Here is a 20950-nt window from a genome sequence, read left to right on the forward strand (position 1 = left end):
AAAGTTGGCCGCAACTTATCAACAACCTACTGCCGCAACCTGTTGCCAAGTTGGCCGCAAAAGTTGGCATTTCCATAAGTTGACGGCAACTTTCCGAGAAACTTGTCGACAACTTTCAGCTTGTGTAACTGTTGCCGACAACTTGTCTACAAGTTGCTCAGAAACTTGGTGACAGGTTGCGGCAGTAGATTGTCGCCAAGTTTCTGAGCAACTTGTAGTCAACAGTTACACAAGCTGAAAGTTGTCGACAACTTTTCGTCAAGTTGGTCGCAACTCAGGTACACCAACTTTTTGATCAGAAACTCTGGCTATCAGGGATTCCACTCAATCAAAATAACTGTATTTCTTCAGATTCTTTTCCACAACTTTCCATCAACACTTCCTTTCAATTTCATATTGTAGTCAAAAGTTGAAATATCTCATATAATTGGCAACAGCTTGTCGTCAAGTTAATGATAATTTTTGCTGAACAAACATTGACTCGGCAAACCTGACTACCCAAATAGCCATTTTAGCTTGAAATTGACGGTAATTTGGTGTTGAAATTACCTGAATTTTAATGCCTAAATTTGCTGACAATTTGACAGCAAAACTTGAAAATACAAATTTACGGTTAATTTTGCTTCAATTTAAAGGAAACTTTTTACAAAAAAAAAAGTCGGTAATGTTCATTCTAACTATTTTAGAAGGTAAGGGAATTTATACCTAAAATTGTCTCCAATTTGACGGTAAAAAAATACTTAACAATCTTTCAAGTCAAATTAACAATAAATTGACATAAAATTTGCCTGAAAATTGACGACAACTTTTTTCTAGTCAAACTTTTGAAGTAAATTTGCATTCTAATTCGGGTAGTAAATTTACGTCAAATTAAATAGCAAGTTGCATTCAAATTGTCATAAAAAATAGAAAAGTCCAAATTTGACGGAAATTTGACGAACAATTCAACGAAATTTTTGTAAGTAAACTTTTACTAAAGCAAATTGTGCTATTATGATATCTAAGTATATATATATATATATATATATATATATATATATGAGGGTAGAGGTAGAGTGTAGGTGTCGCGGTGGTGAAAGTTAGAAGTAGAGGCGTGTTAGTAAGTCATCAAGGAAAGAGGTAGATAAGGTAGGGTTTGGGTGAAAAGTTATGCCGGATGATAAAGAGGGAAAAAAGGCGGGAATTTTGAATTGGTTTCAGGCAGATTGTAGGTTGGAAAGAACGGCGAGTACTGGTGACTTGGAGGAGTCATTGGCAGGGGGTAAAAGAGTTAGGGAGGTAGAAGGAGAGTGTGTGCTAGCGAAGGATAAGGGAGACAGGGAGATTCTAAAGAAAAGTAGATTGCAAATCAGGGTTCACGCGGAAAAGAAAACGCTGAAGCCGGAAGAAATGGAGGCGCTGATGAAAAAGTTAGAGGAGTTAGAACAGAGGATTAAGGATGAATGTAAGAAGGTTAGTCACGAGGTCGGGCAATTGAGAGAGGAAGGTAAAAAGGAGAGAGAGGAGTTCATGAAGAAATGGGAGGAGGAGAAGCTGGAGATGAGTAGTAGGTTAGAAAGCCTAGAGGAAAGGATGGAAAAATTAGAGCAGGGCAACAGAGGGGGAACTTTAGGAGAAAATGCAATGGAGATTGGTGGTATGATTGATAAGGAGACTGAAAGAAGGTTGAGAAACCTGGAAGCGGTAGCGGAAAGGAGAGAAAGAGAGGCAAGAAGAATGAATGTTATAGTAAAAGGAGTCAATATGAATGCGGGAGTGGATTGGAGAAGGGAAGTAGACAGGGTATGGGCTAAAATGGAGGTCACTGGGGGGGAGAAAAAGTATGAGAAAGATTGGAGGGTTGGATAAGGAAGGTAAAGGTCTGATCCTAGTTGAATTGGAAGGGTTTGACAGGAAAAGGGAAGTTATGGTAGCAAAGAGCAAACTGAAAGGGGAGAAAATAAGGGTAGAAGACGACCTGACCTTTGAAGAAAGAAGGATAAGAAGGATTATTATTGATGAGGCAATGAAAGAGAGAGCTATAAGAGACTCTTGCAAAAGGGGGTTCATGTGGGACATCCAGGAGGCGATAACGACCACGGGTAGAGGGAGGGCAAAAGGAGGGATCCTGATAGGGGTAAAAGAAGGAATTAAAATAGGAAAAAGGGGTAAGTGGGATGTGGAGGGTTGGGTGGAAAAAAAGGTTAAGTTAGGAGAAGAGTGGTGGTGGGTAGTTGGGGTCTACGTAAATGGAGACTTAGAAAGAAAGAAGGATCTCATGAATAAATGGATGGATGAAGTGTGGGAAAACCAAATATTAATTGGTGGTGATTTTAATGTGAGAACTGGAGACGAAGGAGGGTTTATGGGTTTAGGAGATCAAATGGATATTGTAGTTAGAAATTCCAGAGATCAGGTTATTAACAAGGAAGGTAGAGAGCTCTGTAAGCTTATAAATGAAAGAGGCTGGGCAATCCTGAATGGGTGCGTGACTGGGGACGAGGAGGGTGCATGGACTTTCATAGGGCAAAGAGGCTGCTCGGTTATAAACTTAGTCCTGATTGATGAAAGATGCAGGGATAAGGTTAAGGGCTTAATAGTAGAAGATAGGACCGATTCGGATCATCTCCCAGTGGTGGTGGAGTTGAAAGCGCGTGGGAAAAGGTCAGACAATGCGACGAAAAAACGGATAGAGATGTCAGGAAGAGGCGTGTGGTCTGAAGAAGGTAAAGATACGTTCCAGCGTGAGTTTGGAGAGGGTGAAGTTGCAGGAGGTGAAGTGAAAGAGATCTGGGGAGGGCTTAAAAGAAGAATCAAAAGTGCGCTAAGGGAAGTGAACAAGGGAGGTGGAAAAAGCGGAGGAAACAGGGGGTGGTGGGATGAGGAATGCAAGGATGAGAAAAGAAAGTTAAGGAGAGCCTTAAATAAATTTAAACGTGGGAAAGGTGAAAAGAAAGAGTATCTGCGGCAGAAAAAGAGGTATGAGAAATTGTGTGAAGAGAAAAAAGAGGCTGAAAGGCGGAAGTGGGAGGAATATGTATGCAATGCGAAATCCGAGTCTCAAATTTGGAAAGTAGTTAATCAGGGAAGAAAAAAGAGAGAGAATATAAATAAAGAGATTAAGATAGACGAATGGGATGAGCACTTTAGGAAAGTGCTTGGGGGAGTAGAGGAAAAGAGAGAATTGATGGTTGAATGTAGTGAGAGACTGGAGGTGGATGCAGAAGAAGATATTGATTTCAAAGAAGTTAGAGACGTGGTGGGTAAGCTAAAGGACTTTAAGGCGTTAGGGGTGGATGGTATACCGAATGAAGTTTGGAAGTATGGAGGGGAAGTGCTAAGAGAGCTCTGGGGGATATGTCAAAGAGTATGGCGTGGGGAGAGATGGCCGGATGAATGGAAAAATGGTGTGATTGTGCCTATTAGGAAAAAAGGTGATGGGACTAAGGTGGAGGATTATAGGGGGATTACGATAATGCAAACTGCGTATAAGGTGTATGTGGGAATTCTGGAGAAGAGGTTCAAGGTAGAAGTGGAGAGTAAAGGGCTGTTGCCAGAATCTCAGGCTGGTTTTAGGAAAGGGAGAGGGACCATAGATAACATTTACGTTCTAAATTATTTGATCAACCGGGAAATGGATAAAGATAAAGGGAAAGTATTGGTGTTGTTTGTTGATTTCAAAGCGGCGTTCGATACGGTGGACAGGAGAGAACTAAGTGTGGCTATGAGGGAGAGAGGAGTGAGGGAAAGTTTGGTGAGAAGATGCGACGAGGTGCTGAAGGAAACGTGTGGTAGAGTGAGGATTGATAAGGAGCTAGGAGAAAGATTCTGGACGGAGAAAGGGGTGAGACAGGGGTGTCCTTTAAGCCCGTTACTCTTCGTACTCTTTTTAGCGGATCTAGACGAGGAATTAGAGAAAGGCAGGTGGGGAGGGGTGGAGTTAGCGGGGGGGAAGAAAGTGCGCTCGCTAGCGTATGCAGATGATATAGCGTTGCTGGCCAAAAATGAGGATGATATGAAGGGAATGATAAGAACACTGGAGAGATTTGTGACAAGAAAGAAGTTAGAGGTAAATGTAGGAAAGACTAAGATTTTAAGATGCAGAAAAGGTGGTGGCAGGAAGAGAAAGGTACGGTGGATCTGGGAGGGAAAAGAAATCCAAGAAGTTGATAGATACACGTATTTAGGTTATGTTGTAAGGATGAATGGTGATCAGAGAGAACATGTGAGAGAAAGAGTAGCAAAGGGAGCGAGGATTTTAGGCCAGATTTGGGGTATAGGTAAATGGAAATTTGGAGGTGATTGGGCTAGAAGATTATGGTTGTTTGACAGATTGGTATGGCCAGTGATGAGATATGGCGTGTAAATTTGGGGGTGGAAAGGTAGAGAGGAGATAGAAAGAATCCAGGAAAGATACCTGAGATGGGTGCTAGAGGTCTCGAGAAGGGTGGCGGGATACTTGGTGAGAGAAGAACTGCAGAGAGACCGCTTGGAAGGTAAGGCTGGGATGAGGGCTTGGAGTTATGAGAAAAGAGTTAAGGAGGGGGGAGGAGGGCCGATTGCGTGGAGATGCAGAATGGAAATGAGAAAGAGAATTAGGGCAGGAAGAGGGCTAGGAGGGTGGGAAGCGGAAAGGAGAGACTTTTATGAGGATAGAGAGCTAAATCTTATGGAGGTTGAAAGGAGGTGGGAAGAAGGAGAAATGAGAGGGGAAGCGTTTGTAAAAATGGATAAACGGAAACAAGAAAGGGAGAGGTGGGAGAAAATATGGAGCTCAAGAAGCAACGGAGAGTACAAGTTTGTTAAAAGCGCAGGGATTCTGGGATACCTTAAAAAAGGTTGGAGTGAGGAAAGGTGAAGTAGGATTGCTAGATTCAGGCTAGGAGACTGTTTAAAAGGGAATAGGTACTGGGAAAAAAGGGATAATAGACTCTGTAACGTCTGCGGGATGGAAAGGGAGACGTGGGAGCATGTCTGGGAGGTATGTTCGGGTTTTGGGTTGGAAAAAGGATGGCAGGAAATGAGGAAGCAGGTATTGGGGGAGGGGGGGCAAGGTGAGAGTTGGCTAAAGGGTATTGAATTGCTTTGGGGGATCTCGGGGTGGAATAAGTAAAGGGGAAAATTAGTATGAAGGCAGCGGAAGCGGAGGTCCCGGAGTGCGTGTGTGAGGGATGAAAGAGTGTAGTAGAAGCGTGAGGCGGTTTTTTCTTTCCACCAAAGGTGTTTCTTTTTCCCGCCATTAGGTTTATAAGTGTGAGAGGAAATATTGTAGTGTGCTGAGGATGGATAGTTTTGGCTAGCTATAAGAGTTGAAAGTTTATGTAGTAGAGGATAAGTTGATTTGCTGTAAATTCTAGAATGTAAGATTATTTGTAAGATTATTGTATGCGGAACGGGGGTCCGCTATGTGTACCCCTGATAAAAGGGCAAATGAATTATTATTATTATTATAAGAATTTTTATAAAATTTTGCTGTAAAATCTTATCTAATCTTACAAAATTTTATAAAATTGTATAAAATTTTATATGATTTTATAAAATTTTATAAAAACATTTTTTCCCGGAATTATAATTTATTTAATTTATTTAAAAAGGCCCAGGGCTAGATAACAATAATAATAGTAATTAAGGGCGATTGTTGCGCCACGTGGGTGGCCAACAAGTGGCCGGCCCAAAAAGTAGGCAGAAAGGTACGGATAATCAAAGTGAGCACACGTTGTCGTTATAGTAAAGTCTAATATACGTCGTAATTACGTTTCATTTTTTTTGTCGCAATTAACAGCAATTAATTAAATAAAAGTAAAAATTTACCGGGTGATTGAGTTCCAGTACTAGTTGTGGATTTATTCGGAAAACAATATCGAGTAAGTACTCTTGTATTCCCCTCTAATGCATTACTACTGATAACCTCCCCGGGAATTGTTGGTATTCGCGACGTAAATTCACATGTGTTTTACACACCCGTGAATAATTTGGCTGATTTTGTGTTTCGCTACCCCTGAATGATACATTTAAATATATAGAAAGAATTGGGGATGATAAAATAATTATATTTTATTTAAATTATAATTTAGATATTGGAAATTGCGCGCTTGCAGCAGTTCACTGTATAGATATATATATATAGATACATATATCTATACTTATAGCTATAGCTATACGCCGGCTCTGGAGAAAATTCCTGAGTCGACGACGTAATAGTTCAGGGGAAAAATTCCTGAACAATAATAATAATTATAAAGCGGAATTATTATTATTATTTATGATAGTTTTGATTATTATTTAAATAATTAAACCCGAGTTATTAGTATTTATATTTTTCTTTTCTGTGCATAATTTGCAGTTTTTGTGTACCCCAGCGGTCAAGTAATTTATATTATATATATTAGGGTGGCCCAAAAAAACCGACTATTTTTTTTTTTGAGTCTCCAATAAAAATTTGTTAGTTTAAGATGTTTTAAGAAGCCTCTCCGAAAATCAGCTCGATAAAAAATTTTCAAGAGGTCGCTCACGAATTTTGAAAATATCAAAAATGATTGGAATTAGGATTTTTTGTTTCTGAATTTTTTCTTCCTCGTAGCAGCAATATTTTATATCTGTAAAATTATGACTATGCTGAAAATTTCAGCCCAATATCTAAATATTTAAACGGCGCTCAAGAATTTTGAATATTAACTAATAATATGTAACTAATACTTCGAATTAGTTTTTGTATTTTTTTATAACTCAATTACTGTCATTTCACTTAAATATAACTTTTGCATAACCAAAAATATACAGGACAGTCTTAAACAATAAAATTGGGTAAGTTTTGAATAAGCGAAAAAACCTACAAATTGAATTAAAAAATAAAAAAGTATGTAAATAACTTATTATTTCTATTTCTCGGGTTGTATTTTTATTCATTATGATACAAATTGATGGTAAAAAAATTGAGAAGGTTTATTATTAATATTCAAGGGTCGCTCGAAAACATCCAAGAGACAGTACTCGGAAACATTCAAAATTTTTGAGCGACGTTTAAACATTTTAATTTTGAGCTGAAATTTTCAGGGTAGTCATGATTTCACAAATATGAACAATAGCTGCCACGAGAAAGAAGATATTTAGAACAAAAAAAATCCTAATTTCGATCATTTTTGATATTTTCAAAATTCGTGAGCGACCTCTTTAAAATTTTTTATCGAGCTGATTTTCGGAGAGGCGTCTTGAAACATCTTAAACCAACAAATTTTAATTAGAGACTCGAAAAAAAAAATAGTCGGTTTTTTTGGGCCACCCTAATGTATATAACTATAAATAATTATTGAAAGAGGGATAATTGATTATTTAAACTAATTTATGTTATAATTTTGGAAAATTGGTGAATGAGAGTGAGAGTGGACGATATCTTTCTCCCCCTATAAAGTGTAAAGGGGTAACCGAAGGTTTAAAATTGTGATTATCTTTTATTGATATTAATTAATCTTGATGAAATATTTATTTTATTTAATGAAGTTATTATAATATATTAATGATTATTATTGATTTAAATATTGGATTTGAGTTTGGAATTATTTTTGCATTATGTAGATTCTAGCCCCAGGGGTTAATTAACGATTATAATTTTTGTTCTTAAAATTAATCTATTGTACCAAAAATCTATTTGGTATTGATATAAATAATTTAACCAACAATTTTCGAGGAAATACTTGGCATTTATTTTCCTGGGTCTTTTTTCTGCTGTATTTAATTTGATTTATTATTTTATATATATTTAACTGTGCTTATTATTTTCTGATTATTTCTTTTCTTTTAATTTCGATCGATTTTATCCGCCTTGTTACTGGCTACTCGCTCGGATCTTTCCTCGCAAAATTTTCCCCCTGATAAAATATTTTGTCCGTTTTATAGAAACGGTCTGGCGCCTACGTGCATAATCCAGCCTGAGGAGCTGGTCCAGGCACACCCTTATTTTATTAATTGTAATTTGATAACACTATTATTTATTTAAAAATTTAAAAATTAATTGAAGTGACATTTATCATTACTTCATTTTTCCGGACTTTTGAACTTATAATTTTTTTTTTGTTATACACGTGGGTGACCGCATACGGTACTGGGGTTGTTCGCGTCTCCGTCGCGAATTTAAAAACAGTATTCGTTATAAATTGATCGGATGAGTCGCTTCGAAAATAATCGAAAAAAACCGTTTTTTACCATTTCTTTCTCGATCGATATCTCTCGAACAAATAAACCGATTTTGATGGTTCAGGCGGCAATCGGCGCGTTTTATTAAATTATAGCGCTGATTAGATTTTGGAATCGATCGATCAAGCCATTTCTGAAAAATTTAAAAAAAACTGAAAATAAATTTTTTTTTTTTGTATTTCTTCTATATCTTAGAGTCCATTCGATCAATCGATTTGAAATTTTCAGAAAAATTGACGGCCAACAAACTCTTTCGATTGCAACCTCAAAAATCTCAATCGGTCAATTCATTAAAAAGATATGAAGAGCTTACATCCATACACACACACACACACACACACACACACACACACACACACACGCACACACACACACACACACACACACACACACACACACACACACACATACATACAGACACTCGGACATCCTTCTAGGAACAGTCAGAATAGCTTCCTAGGACTTTAAAACGTTGACATCTGATGAAAACTCGATTTTTGAAAATCGGAGTAAAACCAATAACTTCCCGAATTTTCAGAAAATTTCCAATTTTCTTAGTGGGAAGTTAAAAATTGAGCTACCGATTTTCCTGTAATGGTGATAATATTCGTTTTAAATTTCAAGTCTGTAGGTCTCTTAGTCAAAATAACGTGGAAATTTTTATTTCTTAGGCCCCCGCAAACGCCTATAACAATCGATTTTATAAAAAAAAATTACCTATCGATTTTCTCGTATTGTTGGTAATATTCATTTCGACTTTCAAGTTTGGAGGTCTCTTGGCCAAAAAACGTGAAAATTTTTATTTCTTACGCCTCCGCTTAGCCCCACAAGTATCGATTTAGAATAGGAAATTACACCATCAATTTTTTCAGTCTGTCAGTAATTTTTATTTTGCTATGGAAACGGTTGCTATGGTACCGGTTGCCATGGCAACACTTGCTATGGCAATAGTTGCTACACCATCTAGTAGTAGGCAATCAGAGAGCATTTGGTCGTTAGCCAATGAGGAGCGAGGATTCGGTAAATAGCCAAGAAGTCAATTTTAAGTAGAAGTTTCATAAAATCCGTTCTTAGTGAGCGTCTACGTTGTGAAAGGATTATGTATGCCAAATTTCGAGTTCATAGGCCATACAGTTTCGGAGATCTCGTGATGAGTGAGTCATTGAGTAAGTTGTATTTCGCTTATCTTTGTGTAGATAAAAATGTGTAGATTCGTCATATTTTTCACGAATAATGTGGACGTTCTTCGCGATACTTATTCTTTGTAGTGTTATTTTTCACCAATCAGAGACGTACTTTCTTACAATGAAATGCAAAATATTATATTGTAAAGTTAGAATACTAAGATAGTCTTTATGTGGTGAGGGCAATGTTTTCAGCACGAGTCGTAGGCCCGTGTACAAGACCCGAAGACGTGTGCTAAAATCATTTTGCTTGCCGGATAAAGATTATCTGAGTGTGCTACTATGCACTATATTTTATTCAACAATTGTCTGATTCACGCGATTAATGACAATGTGCGAAGCAAAGTCTGTGGCTGTTTAGCGACACGGTGCACCCACAAAATTACAACAAACTATCGGCTTTAAAATTCAGAATTCATATTTGACTGATTTAAAATTCAATCGGATGTTTTAATTATTAATTCCAATATTTATTAACAAAATAAATACAACACAACCACGCGGTATAACCCACTCCCCATATGATGAATTGAAGTAACCAATTTAGTGTACTAGCTGTTCAACATGGATTTAGACAAAAAACTTAAAGTCGTTCATTGAGTTTTTACGATGTTTAATAGATGGAGCTCAGTTAAGGGGTTATATCCACTTGCGAGGCAGAAAAAACGCGTTTTTTTGTGAATTTTTTTCCAAGAGGCATTTTATTTTATACATTAATGGAAAAAATGTACTTAAACAGAATTTAATGTACTTTAACAATCAGCGGTTTATTTAAAAAAATATTGGATCCCCTAGCTCCTGTAGATGATCTGCGGAGAGACCTCCAAAAAAAGGTGCTTGGCGGTGAGCAAGATATCTCTGGTCCAAATTATCTGAAAACCAAAAACCAAAAATATTCAGTTTTGTAATAAATAAATACAAGTAATGATCGAAGGTCTAGTCAAAATTTTGATTTTTGACAAAATGGCGGCTGCTCAAAAAAAAAATTCAATTTTTCATGAAAATTTTTCACTTCGAAGTGGCTTAAAAAATCGAAATTATTGTCCAAAACCTTATTCCTTCGATCATTACCTGAAAAATATATCTGAGTAAGTCGTGTAAAAATTTCAAACCGATCGGTTTAGCGGTTTCGGAGAAATTTTGCTCACCGACTCTGAAAACACGGTTTTGAGATAAACGCGTTTAAAGTTTCGGGAACGATTTACACTAAATTAAAATTTTTTTTTTCAACTTACATCGTGTCATCTATTCCAGCATCATAAGAGGAACCATCTGCTTCGTCGTTCTCCTCCAAAATGTTTAATTGTTGTTGTCTACGAGCCATTCTCCCCTCGCGCGTCGACCCTTGCGATATTGCGTCCGAAATTGAGATGCGCTCTGCGTCGTCTTTACTCGCGTAGGAATGAACATTGGGTCCAAGTGATAATCCCATAGCACTCATATAACATTTACTTGAATTAATTAAACTTTACACACTGAGAAATACACGAACTGAGCACAAACACAACTTGTCTACGTGGAAATCACTTTTAACTGATGAATTCACATATTTTTAACTTAAAATTCCTCAACATAGGTTTCAGGTATAAACTAGACCTTCTGTATTATTATTTTAGGGTCCCAAACACAATATAAGTCGAGAACAAAAGTATAGCGGCTACGAGAAATAGCTGCTACTCCGGCTCGCGCGCTGCCTACTTTCGAACGCTCGGAGACGTCCTTACTAATACGCTCATATCTCCGAAACTAATTGTCGGATCGATTTGAAATTTTCAGAGAATATTCTTGAATATATGTACATTCAAAAAATGACAAAAAAAATAATTCGATTTTTTGAAAATCACAAGTGGATATAACCCCTTAAAAATCTTGAGACGCGTGGTGAAATGTTATTTCACCATTCACTTTTTACAACGCCGGTGAAAGTCGAGGACATCTATTTTGATTTCACACAACTTCTTTGCACCAGTTGGTAAACAGCCGTTTAGGGATCGCAACGCAGATGTCATAAAGTGCGCAAATCAGGTTTGCGTTGAATAAAAAATTTTTTAGATGATATTCGGACAAATAAATAAAATTTAAGATAAATTGATCAGAAAAATAAAAAAAAAATTTCTTCAAAATAGAAAAAACGATGTGCACACTTTAAATTGTGGCTTAAAAATTTTGTAATACAAAGTAGAAATTTTTTAATATTTTTGAAACAAATCGTACGCTTCAGACTTTACAAAAAAGACGATTAACTTGGTGTTAATGACTTGATTCAATTTTTTTTCTATTTTTTTCCTGAAACTAAATTCAAAATTGAAAAAATCGATGCCCGATTTTTTTAGATTATCAATATTTATCACAAATTTATCGGCATTGAAATTTTTTTGTCGAAAATTTTAAAAGATCGATAACTTAACAAAGATTCGCAATAAAAGGCTCAAAAATGGCGTGGAAGGTGCTTTCAATTCGTACTAAAACTCCTCAAAAAATGAGAGAAATCGAAAAGGGTCGAGTCGAAAACTCGGTGACTTGATGTGGAATTCCTAATATACTTATGTGTACTTTTCACTGGAATTTTTCAATGTAATCTTGCCATTCGGCCGTCACCTTGACATTTTATTTAAATAAATAAATAAACTAATAAGTAAATAAATAAAGAAATCAATTCACTCTTTTAAAAGTTATTCAAGGCTACTGAAGTCGTTTTGACTTAACTTCAACCTTGAATAATTTTCGAAAAAGTGATTTTAGCAATAAGTTTTAAGAGACTTTTCTTGCAGAGCATATAATTTCCTTCAAGAATGTTTGTCGGCTTCTTTTCAGATACTGATTGTTACATTAATTAAAAAATTTCCAAGTTAAACACTCAAATTGTAGAATCATTCCAATGTTTAAGGCATGATTCTAAGCAAACGGTTCATCTAATGTAAAACTTCAATCATACCTTTTTTTGTAGATCTTGTAATTTCCTTCAAGGAATATTTCCAAGGGAATTTCGTTTATCTCGATGGTTTAAGAGTTATCAGACAAAAATCCGTTCATTAATAGAAAATCAAAAATTTCGATGATACACCTCTTAATTTTAAGGGCTCAAATTTGGACAAAAATTTTTTTTGTCATCCTAAATTATATTTTCGATGTACTTTAAAAAAATAGTCGATTATTTTGGCCCATTCTAATACATATATACATCTATGATATATATATATCAGGGATAAAAAGTAACTCCTCAAAAGCCGCTCGCTCCTTGATAACTCCCCACTCCTTAGGAGTTAAACTCATTGTAGGATTCGGACGCATGAGAATATAGATGCTTAAACTCTTTCTACTCATCGCTCTGATGATGAGTAACTCTAACGAAGAGCAAGAGAATGTAGCTCGTCACGAGTAATACTTCTTCTACGAGTTACTCACTAAGGAGTTTTTCAAGAGAAACTCTTATAGCAAAAACTCCTTAAAGGAGCGAAACTTTGATGCTTAAATCGACTACTTAAAATTGTGGTGGGGTGAAAATTGAGAAAGAGCTATTTGGGAGCGTCTTCTACTTTATCTACACTGAATTCTACTATACCTACACTGATAAAAATTTAATATAATTTTCTTAATAAACAGAGAATAGTTTTTAATATATTTTTTTTAAATTTATGGGGCGTTGCAGTTAATCAAAAAAAAATTTTTTTAGTTTTGAAGTATTTATTTATTTATTTTTTGTTAATAAAAAAATGTGAATTTTAAAACAAACGATAAATTATACATATGTTTTGTAAACTATTAAATATATTAGAAAAGTGGAATAATTTTATTTATCAAATTATTGTTTAGATAAATAAGTAATTCAATTTTATTATTTTTTAATAGTTTATAAATCCAAATTGTATGATGTTTTTTTCTACGAACAAAAAAAAATTTGTATTAAAATAAAAAATGAATATTTTATTTAGCGAATAACTAATAGAATCAAAAATAAGAATATTCTATTTATAATCTGTACTTGGTAATTGAGCCAGATCAAGCCATTATTTTTTAATTTTTTTTCTTATATGGGAATGAGAATTCATATTAAAGTTTAGAATATATAGTTAATAATTCTAAAATATTTAATTACTTTTAGATTATTATTTATTTCAACAATTATATGATAGATAAAATGATTTTATTTTTCTTCTTTACGAAATAGTTTCATAAATCATCTATGTGAGAAAAACGGGAAAATTTGGGAAGTTATTGTTTTCACCCTGATTTTCGAAAGTCGAGTTTTCATCAGATGTCGACGTTTTGAAGTCCTGGGAAGCTATTCTGACTATTTTCAGAATGATGTCCGAGTGTATGTGTGTGTGTGTGTGTATGTGTGTGTGTGTATAAACTCTTTGTAACTTTGTAACTAATCAATCGATTCGGATGGTTGAGGTAGCAATCGAAAGAAGTTGTTGGCCCTCAACTTTCCTAAAAATTTCAGTTCATTTGATCAAGTAGACTCGAAAATATTGGCAAATAGCGAAAAAAAAAAATTTTTTTTTTAGTTTTTTAGTGATTTCTCAGAAACGACTTGAACGATCGACTTCAAATTTTAATCAGCTCTAGAACGTTATAAGACGCATCGAATGGCTACCTCAACCATCTTAATCGGTTGATTAGTTCAAAAGATATCGGCGCTGAAAAGTTAAAAAAATAACATTTTCTGTTATTTTTTCCGGATAAATCAAAATATAGTGTGCTAAAATGTGTCTGAAATCATACCAACTCTTTCTCAATATAATTCTTTCGATCATCATATAATGTCATGTAACTTGTTCCGTAGTTTTAAACATATTGTCAGGAAAAAATTGAAAAACCCAGTCTTTAATGTTTTTCTCGGATATTCCATATATTATTGCTCTGACCTAAGTCAAAACTCATTCAAATCTTGATTTTGATCACTGACATTGATTTCTGCCTTAATACATGTACTTCAGAGATTATAATCGAAAATAAAAATTTAAAAGCCGCTTCTTCATTAATGATTTTTGATTCTTAACTTTTAAACTCTAGCATAAAATGTTACTTGTTAGATCTTGAAAAGCTCACAAAAAAATGATTGCATGTAATAGCATTTTCGAGCTCAAAAATATATTCACAGTGATGTTTTCAAGCTCCTTGAGCTCGAAAACAGCGGGAAGTTTAGGGGCTGGCCCGCAGGGCCAACCGACGCCCAGATTTTTTTTTTCAAAATAAGAATTTGTTTTGTTCAATTTTTTAGTGATTACAAGTTTATAAGTGATTCAAAGAAAAAACAGAGCATTTGAGGTAAAATGATGTACTTTGAAAGTTTCGAATAGAAAAACATTTTTTTTTTTCTGACAAAATAAAAGTTTTAAAAAGATTATTTTGAAATGATATTTTAAAAGGAGACCAGTTGTTCCGAAATATTGATTTTTTTTTTGTCATAGACATTGATTAATTATTAATTTATTATTCATTACAGGTCAAATTGAAAGATATTGTTATTTAAAAAAAAATTAATTATCAAATTTATTTGTTTTTTTAATCATTTTTTGCACGGAGAAAAAATTTAAAGAATTTCTACTGAATTGAAAAAAAAACCGTGTGGTGTCGTGGGACACCAGATAGGAACGAAGTTCCTTATTATAAAAATATTAATTTCAAGTTCTATTCGAGGTATAAAGAAAACACTTATTCGGGTATACATTTTTTATTCCAAAATATCATAAACAAATAAGTTTAAAAATATAGAAACAACATATTTGAATAGTTTAATAATCGGATAACAAAAAAGTCCAGAAGAATATTTGTCATAACATTATTTGTTTACGAGATATAAGCATTGTAAGAAATAGAAAATATGCTAATTCTTATACACAAATGCGTGTAGTTAAAGAACTATAACAGATAACCGTTAGGTTAAAAATTTATAAGAAAGCTTTGGTCATACTGTATAAAATATTGAGAGTATAGAAATTTCGTGGAATTATTCGTAACATTATAAATACCGCGAAAAAATATTTTCACCGGAATAAAACCATTTGTGACTACTTTTATAAGCGAATAACGCGTTTCAGAGCGCGACGGCGTAAACAAACAGCTCTAAAATAAAAGCTATTTATTGGATCAAGTCATCTAAGCTCTTATTTTGAAGAGTAAGAATCATAAAAAATGTATACTGATTTTCAAATCAAAACATTCAAAAATTTTTTAGTTATTTTATTATTAATGTTTACTGTCCAAAACAAAAATTGATAAGCAATTAGCCATTATTATAACAATTATTGATATTTTTGCATATATATGTAGAAATTCATGTAGATGATGAAAAGATGCTTCTCTTGAAGGCAAGTTATGCTCGATAGCCCAATTAGTAAAAAAGTTATTGAAGAAAAAAAATTTTTTTTTTCACTAATTTTTAACTCTTACAGAAATTTTTTTTTTTTTTAACGACAGAAATTCATCTCGCGAAATTCTGAATCGAATGGTATATACGAATTTTGGTCGATTTTTTTAAATTTTTCCTTTACAAATTTTCAATATGAGGACTTGAAAAATTTCTTGCTACGGGACTTCGAAAAAATTGAACTTTAGATACCTTCGGGAATTGCTAGAGAGAGAAAGTGGGCATAAGACGTAACTACGTTTTCTTTCTGTAAAGGATTACGACTGATGCGCGTATCCCCACGGTCTTTGGGCTTTTTATAAACAAGGACATAAACTTAAAAAAAAAAAGTTCTGTAAACGATAAGTTATTTTTCCGATTCAGGAAATTTGCGATCTTTTAGTACCTATATTGCAAAAACTATTTTTTAGAAGTTTTGATGATATTATTTATAACAAAATGAGAAATGAGAAAAAAATAAAGAGAGAATTTCAGTAGTTGGTGACGAAAAAAAAAGATCATAATCTTTGTCCGTGGGGATACGCGCAGACGTAATCATTTGAAGAAAGACACTACGTCTTATGCCCACTTTCTCTCTCTAGAAATTCCCGAAGATATGTAAAGTCCAATTTTTTATAAGTCCCGCAGCAATTAAATTTTAATTCCTCATACTGAAAACGCGTATATGTTAAAAGTAACAAATTTTCCAAGAATTCTTTTGTGATAGTCGATATTATTTTTAACGTATTTTGTATGTTGGCTTGACAGTAACATATAAAAAGTGTTACTTTCGTATAAAAAAACATTTTTGTGTGTTAAAAAATCTATCAATTGCGACTGTTTAAACAAGATAAATCCTGTGTATTAAATTAACACAGAAAAATGTTAAAAATTCCACACTCAGAATTTTAACATATTCTTTTTTTTACACTTTGACGATTTGTTTATTACATTATATACAATATATATAAATATTATTAATAGTTATATTTATGGCTAACTTTTCATAAATTTTCGTTTTTGACTTTAAACATTAATAACTTCAAAAGCGTCGAATATTTTGATGGTAAATTCGGTACACAGTTTCTATGATTCTTCCTCTAAATAAAAGTTATTAGATGACCTGATCCTGTAAACAGTTTTTATTTTAAAGCCATTTATTTCCGCGGTCGCATCGTGAAACGCGTTTTTTTGTTAATAAAAAGTAGTCGCGTAAGGTTTTTTGTCTGGTAACAAATTGTTTGCCCGTTGAATTTGTGGTTTTAAATGACCTCACAAAATTTCAGAACGTTTCTGACGTCATGAACATAAAATGTTCGCAAAGTAAAAATTTTTTTTTATTAACAATAAATTAATAGTTTTTAAAAAAATCATCACGAGAACGTTTTCAAAATGAAGTTTTTTTTTTTTTTTTCATTACGGTAAGTCAATAAAAAAAAAAAAATCGTCTTTACAAGTTCTATATGAATCAAATGCAAATTCCGATTCATTTATACATTGTCGGGTCGATTTTGTATAAAAGTTTTATTTTATTGATAATAATATTAATAATAGAATTAGTAGTTTAATAAATGAATGATAGAAAAATAAATTAATTTTAGTTGCATAATCGTTCTTGACACGATAAGTTATTTATCCATTTAACGAAATTCGCAACTTATTGATAAACACATTGTCGGATCGATTTCTGAAAAAATTTTTTAATTATTGCTCATACAAAAAAAGAAAAAAAAATTAGTGAGTATGATGAGATCATGAGAAAGAAGTTGAAATTTATGACGACGACAAGTGTAGGGCGCTAGCATATGGCGTTTCATTATGGTAAAGCAGATACCTCTCTCCGTATAGAGAACTTCGAGAAGAACAAAGGTGGGGGGAGTTTTTAGTCAAGCGTCTTGGGCCGACTCACTCCTCTCAGGAGTAACTTCATGAGTTCTTGCTCTCACTCGACTCGCGAGTCGAGCATTTCTAAGGAGTCGACGAAAAATTCCTGAATGGAGCGAAATACCGAAAATGTCTTTCGCTCTCACTCGGAGCTCAACTAGATAGAGAAGTGGGGATCGCTCGCGAGTGAGTTTAGGCTATTCAGTCACAGGAATACTCGCTTGAGGAGTTTTTCGTAAAAAGAGCAAAACTCATACTTCCTATCCCTGATATATATATATATATATATATATATATATATATATATATATATATATATATATATATATATATATATATATATATATGGTAGTTAAGGTAATATTAAATATAATAAATTAAGTAAACCAACTAATTATGTTAAATAATTAATTCATTTAACGAATGCATTCAACACAATTAATTAATGTAACGGGACCTAAGTCCGCCTCCGCCGACCGGAAGCCGATACCTCGCCCTTTTGGGCATACTCGCGTTGCGTGTGGTCCCTATCTTTAACACTACCATATATTATAAAAGCGAAATGTGAGCATAAGCCCACATTAACTTACCCATTAGGCATGCATTGCATGTGGGTGTCTCACCAACAACCACCACGAGACCGACCGCATTTTGGACCCATACACTTCTCCCATCTCTGGTCGAAGCGGGGCTTGGAATGGATCCCCCATGGTACCAGACTTCAGCTCTGGTGAACTGCTTGCATAGGAGTGGTGGGGGGCAAGTTCTTCCCCAACCCATACGGGCTTTCTCCACTTAGGAATATAATCACGAAGATCTCAGAACACGCTATTATTAACACTTGCCCTCATCTATCACTTAGTGATCTCTAATCTGCGAGCTTTTTGTGGCCGCCATGATGTTTTGAGGCACAAAATGGCGGGGGTTACCCACTCGCGATGCATTCAACACAGTAAATTTTGAGAATACAATAGAAATGCTTCGATGCGTGTATGCAGTTGTTTAAATCTTTTGCGCTCTCATCTTCAATTCTCACCGCCGATATATAATCGACAGTACAGTCGATTATTCATCGATCATAGGCGGCTCTGCTAGTCGCATTCTCATCGCAAAGACCGCTCGAGTGGGGATGAAGAAGACGGATGCGCTGTCTCTCTCACTCTTTTAACGCCCTCTCTCACAGATATATTTTACACTTGTCATGGCTGACGCCTCGTGTTAATTTATAATCTTGTTTTCTCTTAATAATCAATTGCGCTCTCATAAACTAAATCGTTGCATATTGCGTGAAATAATTCAAAGTAATTATTTCTTATATTATTTTGCTCTCATCAGTAAGTCTCATTTATTCTCAATTAAATTTGTCTCGTCGCGTGTACCGGCATTGTTCGCGCCTCGACGCCATCTTGGCCACGTGTTGAACGCAAGTGATAATTCATTAAACTAAATACTTAAACCAATTTATCAAGTGCTTTCTCATGCTTGTTACTTCTCATTAAATTTAAATAGTGTAAATGAAATATTTATTATTCATATTTACGAAAATTCAGTGAAAAATAAAATTATTCACTACCCGACAATTCACACATACCACATCATCTCATCCTTATCTAATTATTATTGATTATTTAAACAGCAGTTCATCGGTATAACTTATTGTGTCTTGACGAATGAGGTAAAGACGGAAAATAGAAAAATCGATGTTCGGCGTAGATTGATTCCCGCAATTAATTGATCGCTTATCATTGTATCAACGCTACAGAACTCCCTTTGTTTTTTCTCAAATTTAATACACGATAATTGAAGTATTGGAATATTTACAAATGATATGAATAAATAAATAAGTAAATGTATGAATATAATAAAAAGGTGAAATGTTACTTTGTAAAAAAAAAAAACTTAAAAAAAAAAAAAAAATTACTCGCGTAAATTTTGAATATTAAACCGGACTCGGCGTTTTTGAGTCTGGGTTGCTGTGTTATTATTATTATTCGGCTGGGAGTTTGTTGTCATCGTCGCCGTGTTGGCTGGATTCGCCTCGTAAATCGGCTTCAATCTGTCTACTGAAATGGCGATTTGTCGTCTCCAAAAATCGACAATAAAATATTTGTCGTGTAGAGTTATTACACGAAATAGACCCTCGTACGGCGGCGAGAAAAATGGTCCAACTTGGTCATTCCGTACCAGTACGTGGCTGCAAGTACTAAGGTTTCTGAAACAGAAAACAGAACGCTTGCCATGACACGACATTTCGGCCGATGCCAATGAATTGAAATAACGTTTTAATGTATTAATGATATCATGAGGTGTAGTTTTGTTACTGGGAGTGAGTAACTCACCAGGAAAACGAATTGGCTCACCATATACTAATTCAGCTTGGGTCGTCTGGATGGCGTCTTTCCAAGCAGCGCGTAAGCCGAGCAAAACGGCTGGTAATGCGTCATACCATGACTCTTCATGACACGAAAGTGCTGATTTTAGCTGACGATGTAAACGTTCGACGAGACTGTTGGCTTGCGGATGATATGGCGTCGTATGTGGGTGTTTTATTCCATACATCTTCATTAACGATTGGAATAACGACGATTCAAATTGCGGACCTTGGTCCGAGATAATGCGTTTAAGTACTCCGTGGAGAGAAATCCAGTGCAGTGATAGTGCATATGCTATCGTCTCTGCAGTTCCGTGGATAACGGAATAGCCTAAGGAAATCTCGTGAATCAGTCGATGATAGTCAGGCATTGATTGAAGCCTCTTGACGTTTTTGAAGACACTAAGTCAATGTGTATGTGCTCGAATCGTTCAGGTGGAGGTTCGAAACTAGCGATCGGCGATGACACGTGTCTTTAAATTTTATTTTTCTGGCAATCGATGCAGGATTTCGCCCATTCACGGCAGTCTTTATTAATCGACGGCCAGACGTATCGTTTAGAGACCAACTTAAGTGATCTTTTAATTCCAGGATGAGCGAGCGTATGTAACGCGTTGAACACTTTCTTCCTCAGCGATCCTGGAACGTAAGGTTGCACCGTACTTGACGCAATGTCACAGTACAATGCTAAACCGTTGTCGAAGTCGATTCCGTTGTCTGTCGCAGCAGTTGTTGAAGCTCAAGATCTTGTTTCTGTGCATCGGCAAGTTCTTCCGATGTAATGGCAGTAGACAATGCTTCGACTCGTGCAATGTGTCAGCGACAATATTGTCGTTGCCCGACACATGTCTAATGTCAGTCGTAAATTGACCAATGAAATCCAAATGGCAGAATTGCCATGGTGAAGCTTTTTCCGTACGCTGTTTAAATGCGTGTTGGAGCGGTTTGTGATTTGTGTAGATCGTTACGTGGCGACCCTCGAAAATA

At 34.9% G+C, this 20950-nt stretch overlaps 2 protein-coding genes across 10 annotated transcripts in view; both read right to left on the reverse strand.

Moving 5' to 3' along the window:
• Positions 1–20950, reverse strand: part of LOC130677904 (synaptotagmin-7) — a 1016663-nt gene that overhangs the window by 954289 nt on the left and 41424 nt on the right. The window lies entirely within an intron of this gene.
• Positions 10222–20151, reverse strand: LOC130672687 (uncharacterized). The gene is made up of 3 exons (XM_057477370.1): positions 19514–20151; positions 10589–10804; positions 10222–10225 (listed from the first exon to the last, which is right to left on the reverse strand). The coding sequence occupies exons 1-3, from the start codon at positions 20149–20151 to the stop codon at positions 10222–10224; spliced, it is 858 nt and encodes a 285-aa protein (XP_057333353.1).

This window comes from Microplitis mediator, chromosome 1 (assembly GCF_029852145.1).
Source record: "Microplitis mediator isolate UGA2020A chromosome 1, iyMicMedi2.1, whole genome shotgun sequence".
NCBI lineage: Eukaryota > Metazoa > Arthropoda > Insecta > Hymenoptera > Braconidae > Microplitis > Microplitis mediator.

Excerpts from the sequence above, each read along its gene's own strand:
- LOC130672687 (XM_057477370.1), bottom strand. The coding sequence starts at position 20,151 with ATGTATGGAATAAAACACCCACATACGACGCCATATCATCCGCAAGCC. Across the intron at positions 10,805-19,513 it reads AATATTCAAAATTTACGCGA|TAAATGTTATATGAGTGCTA; the intron begins GTAATTTTTTTT and ends AATTAATTCAAG.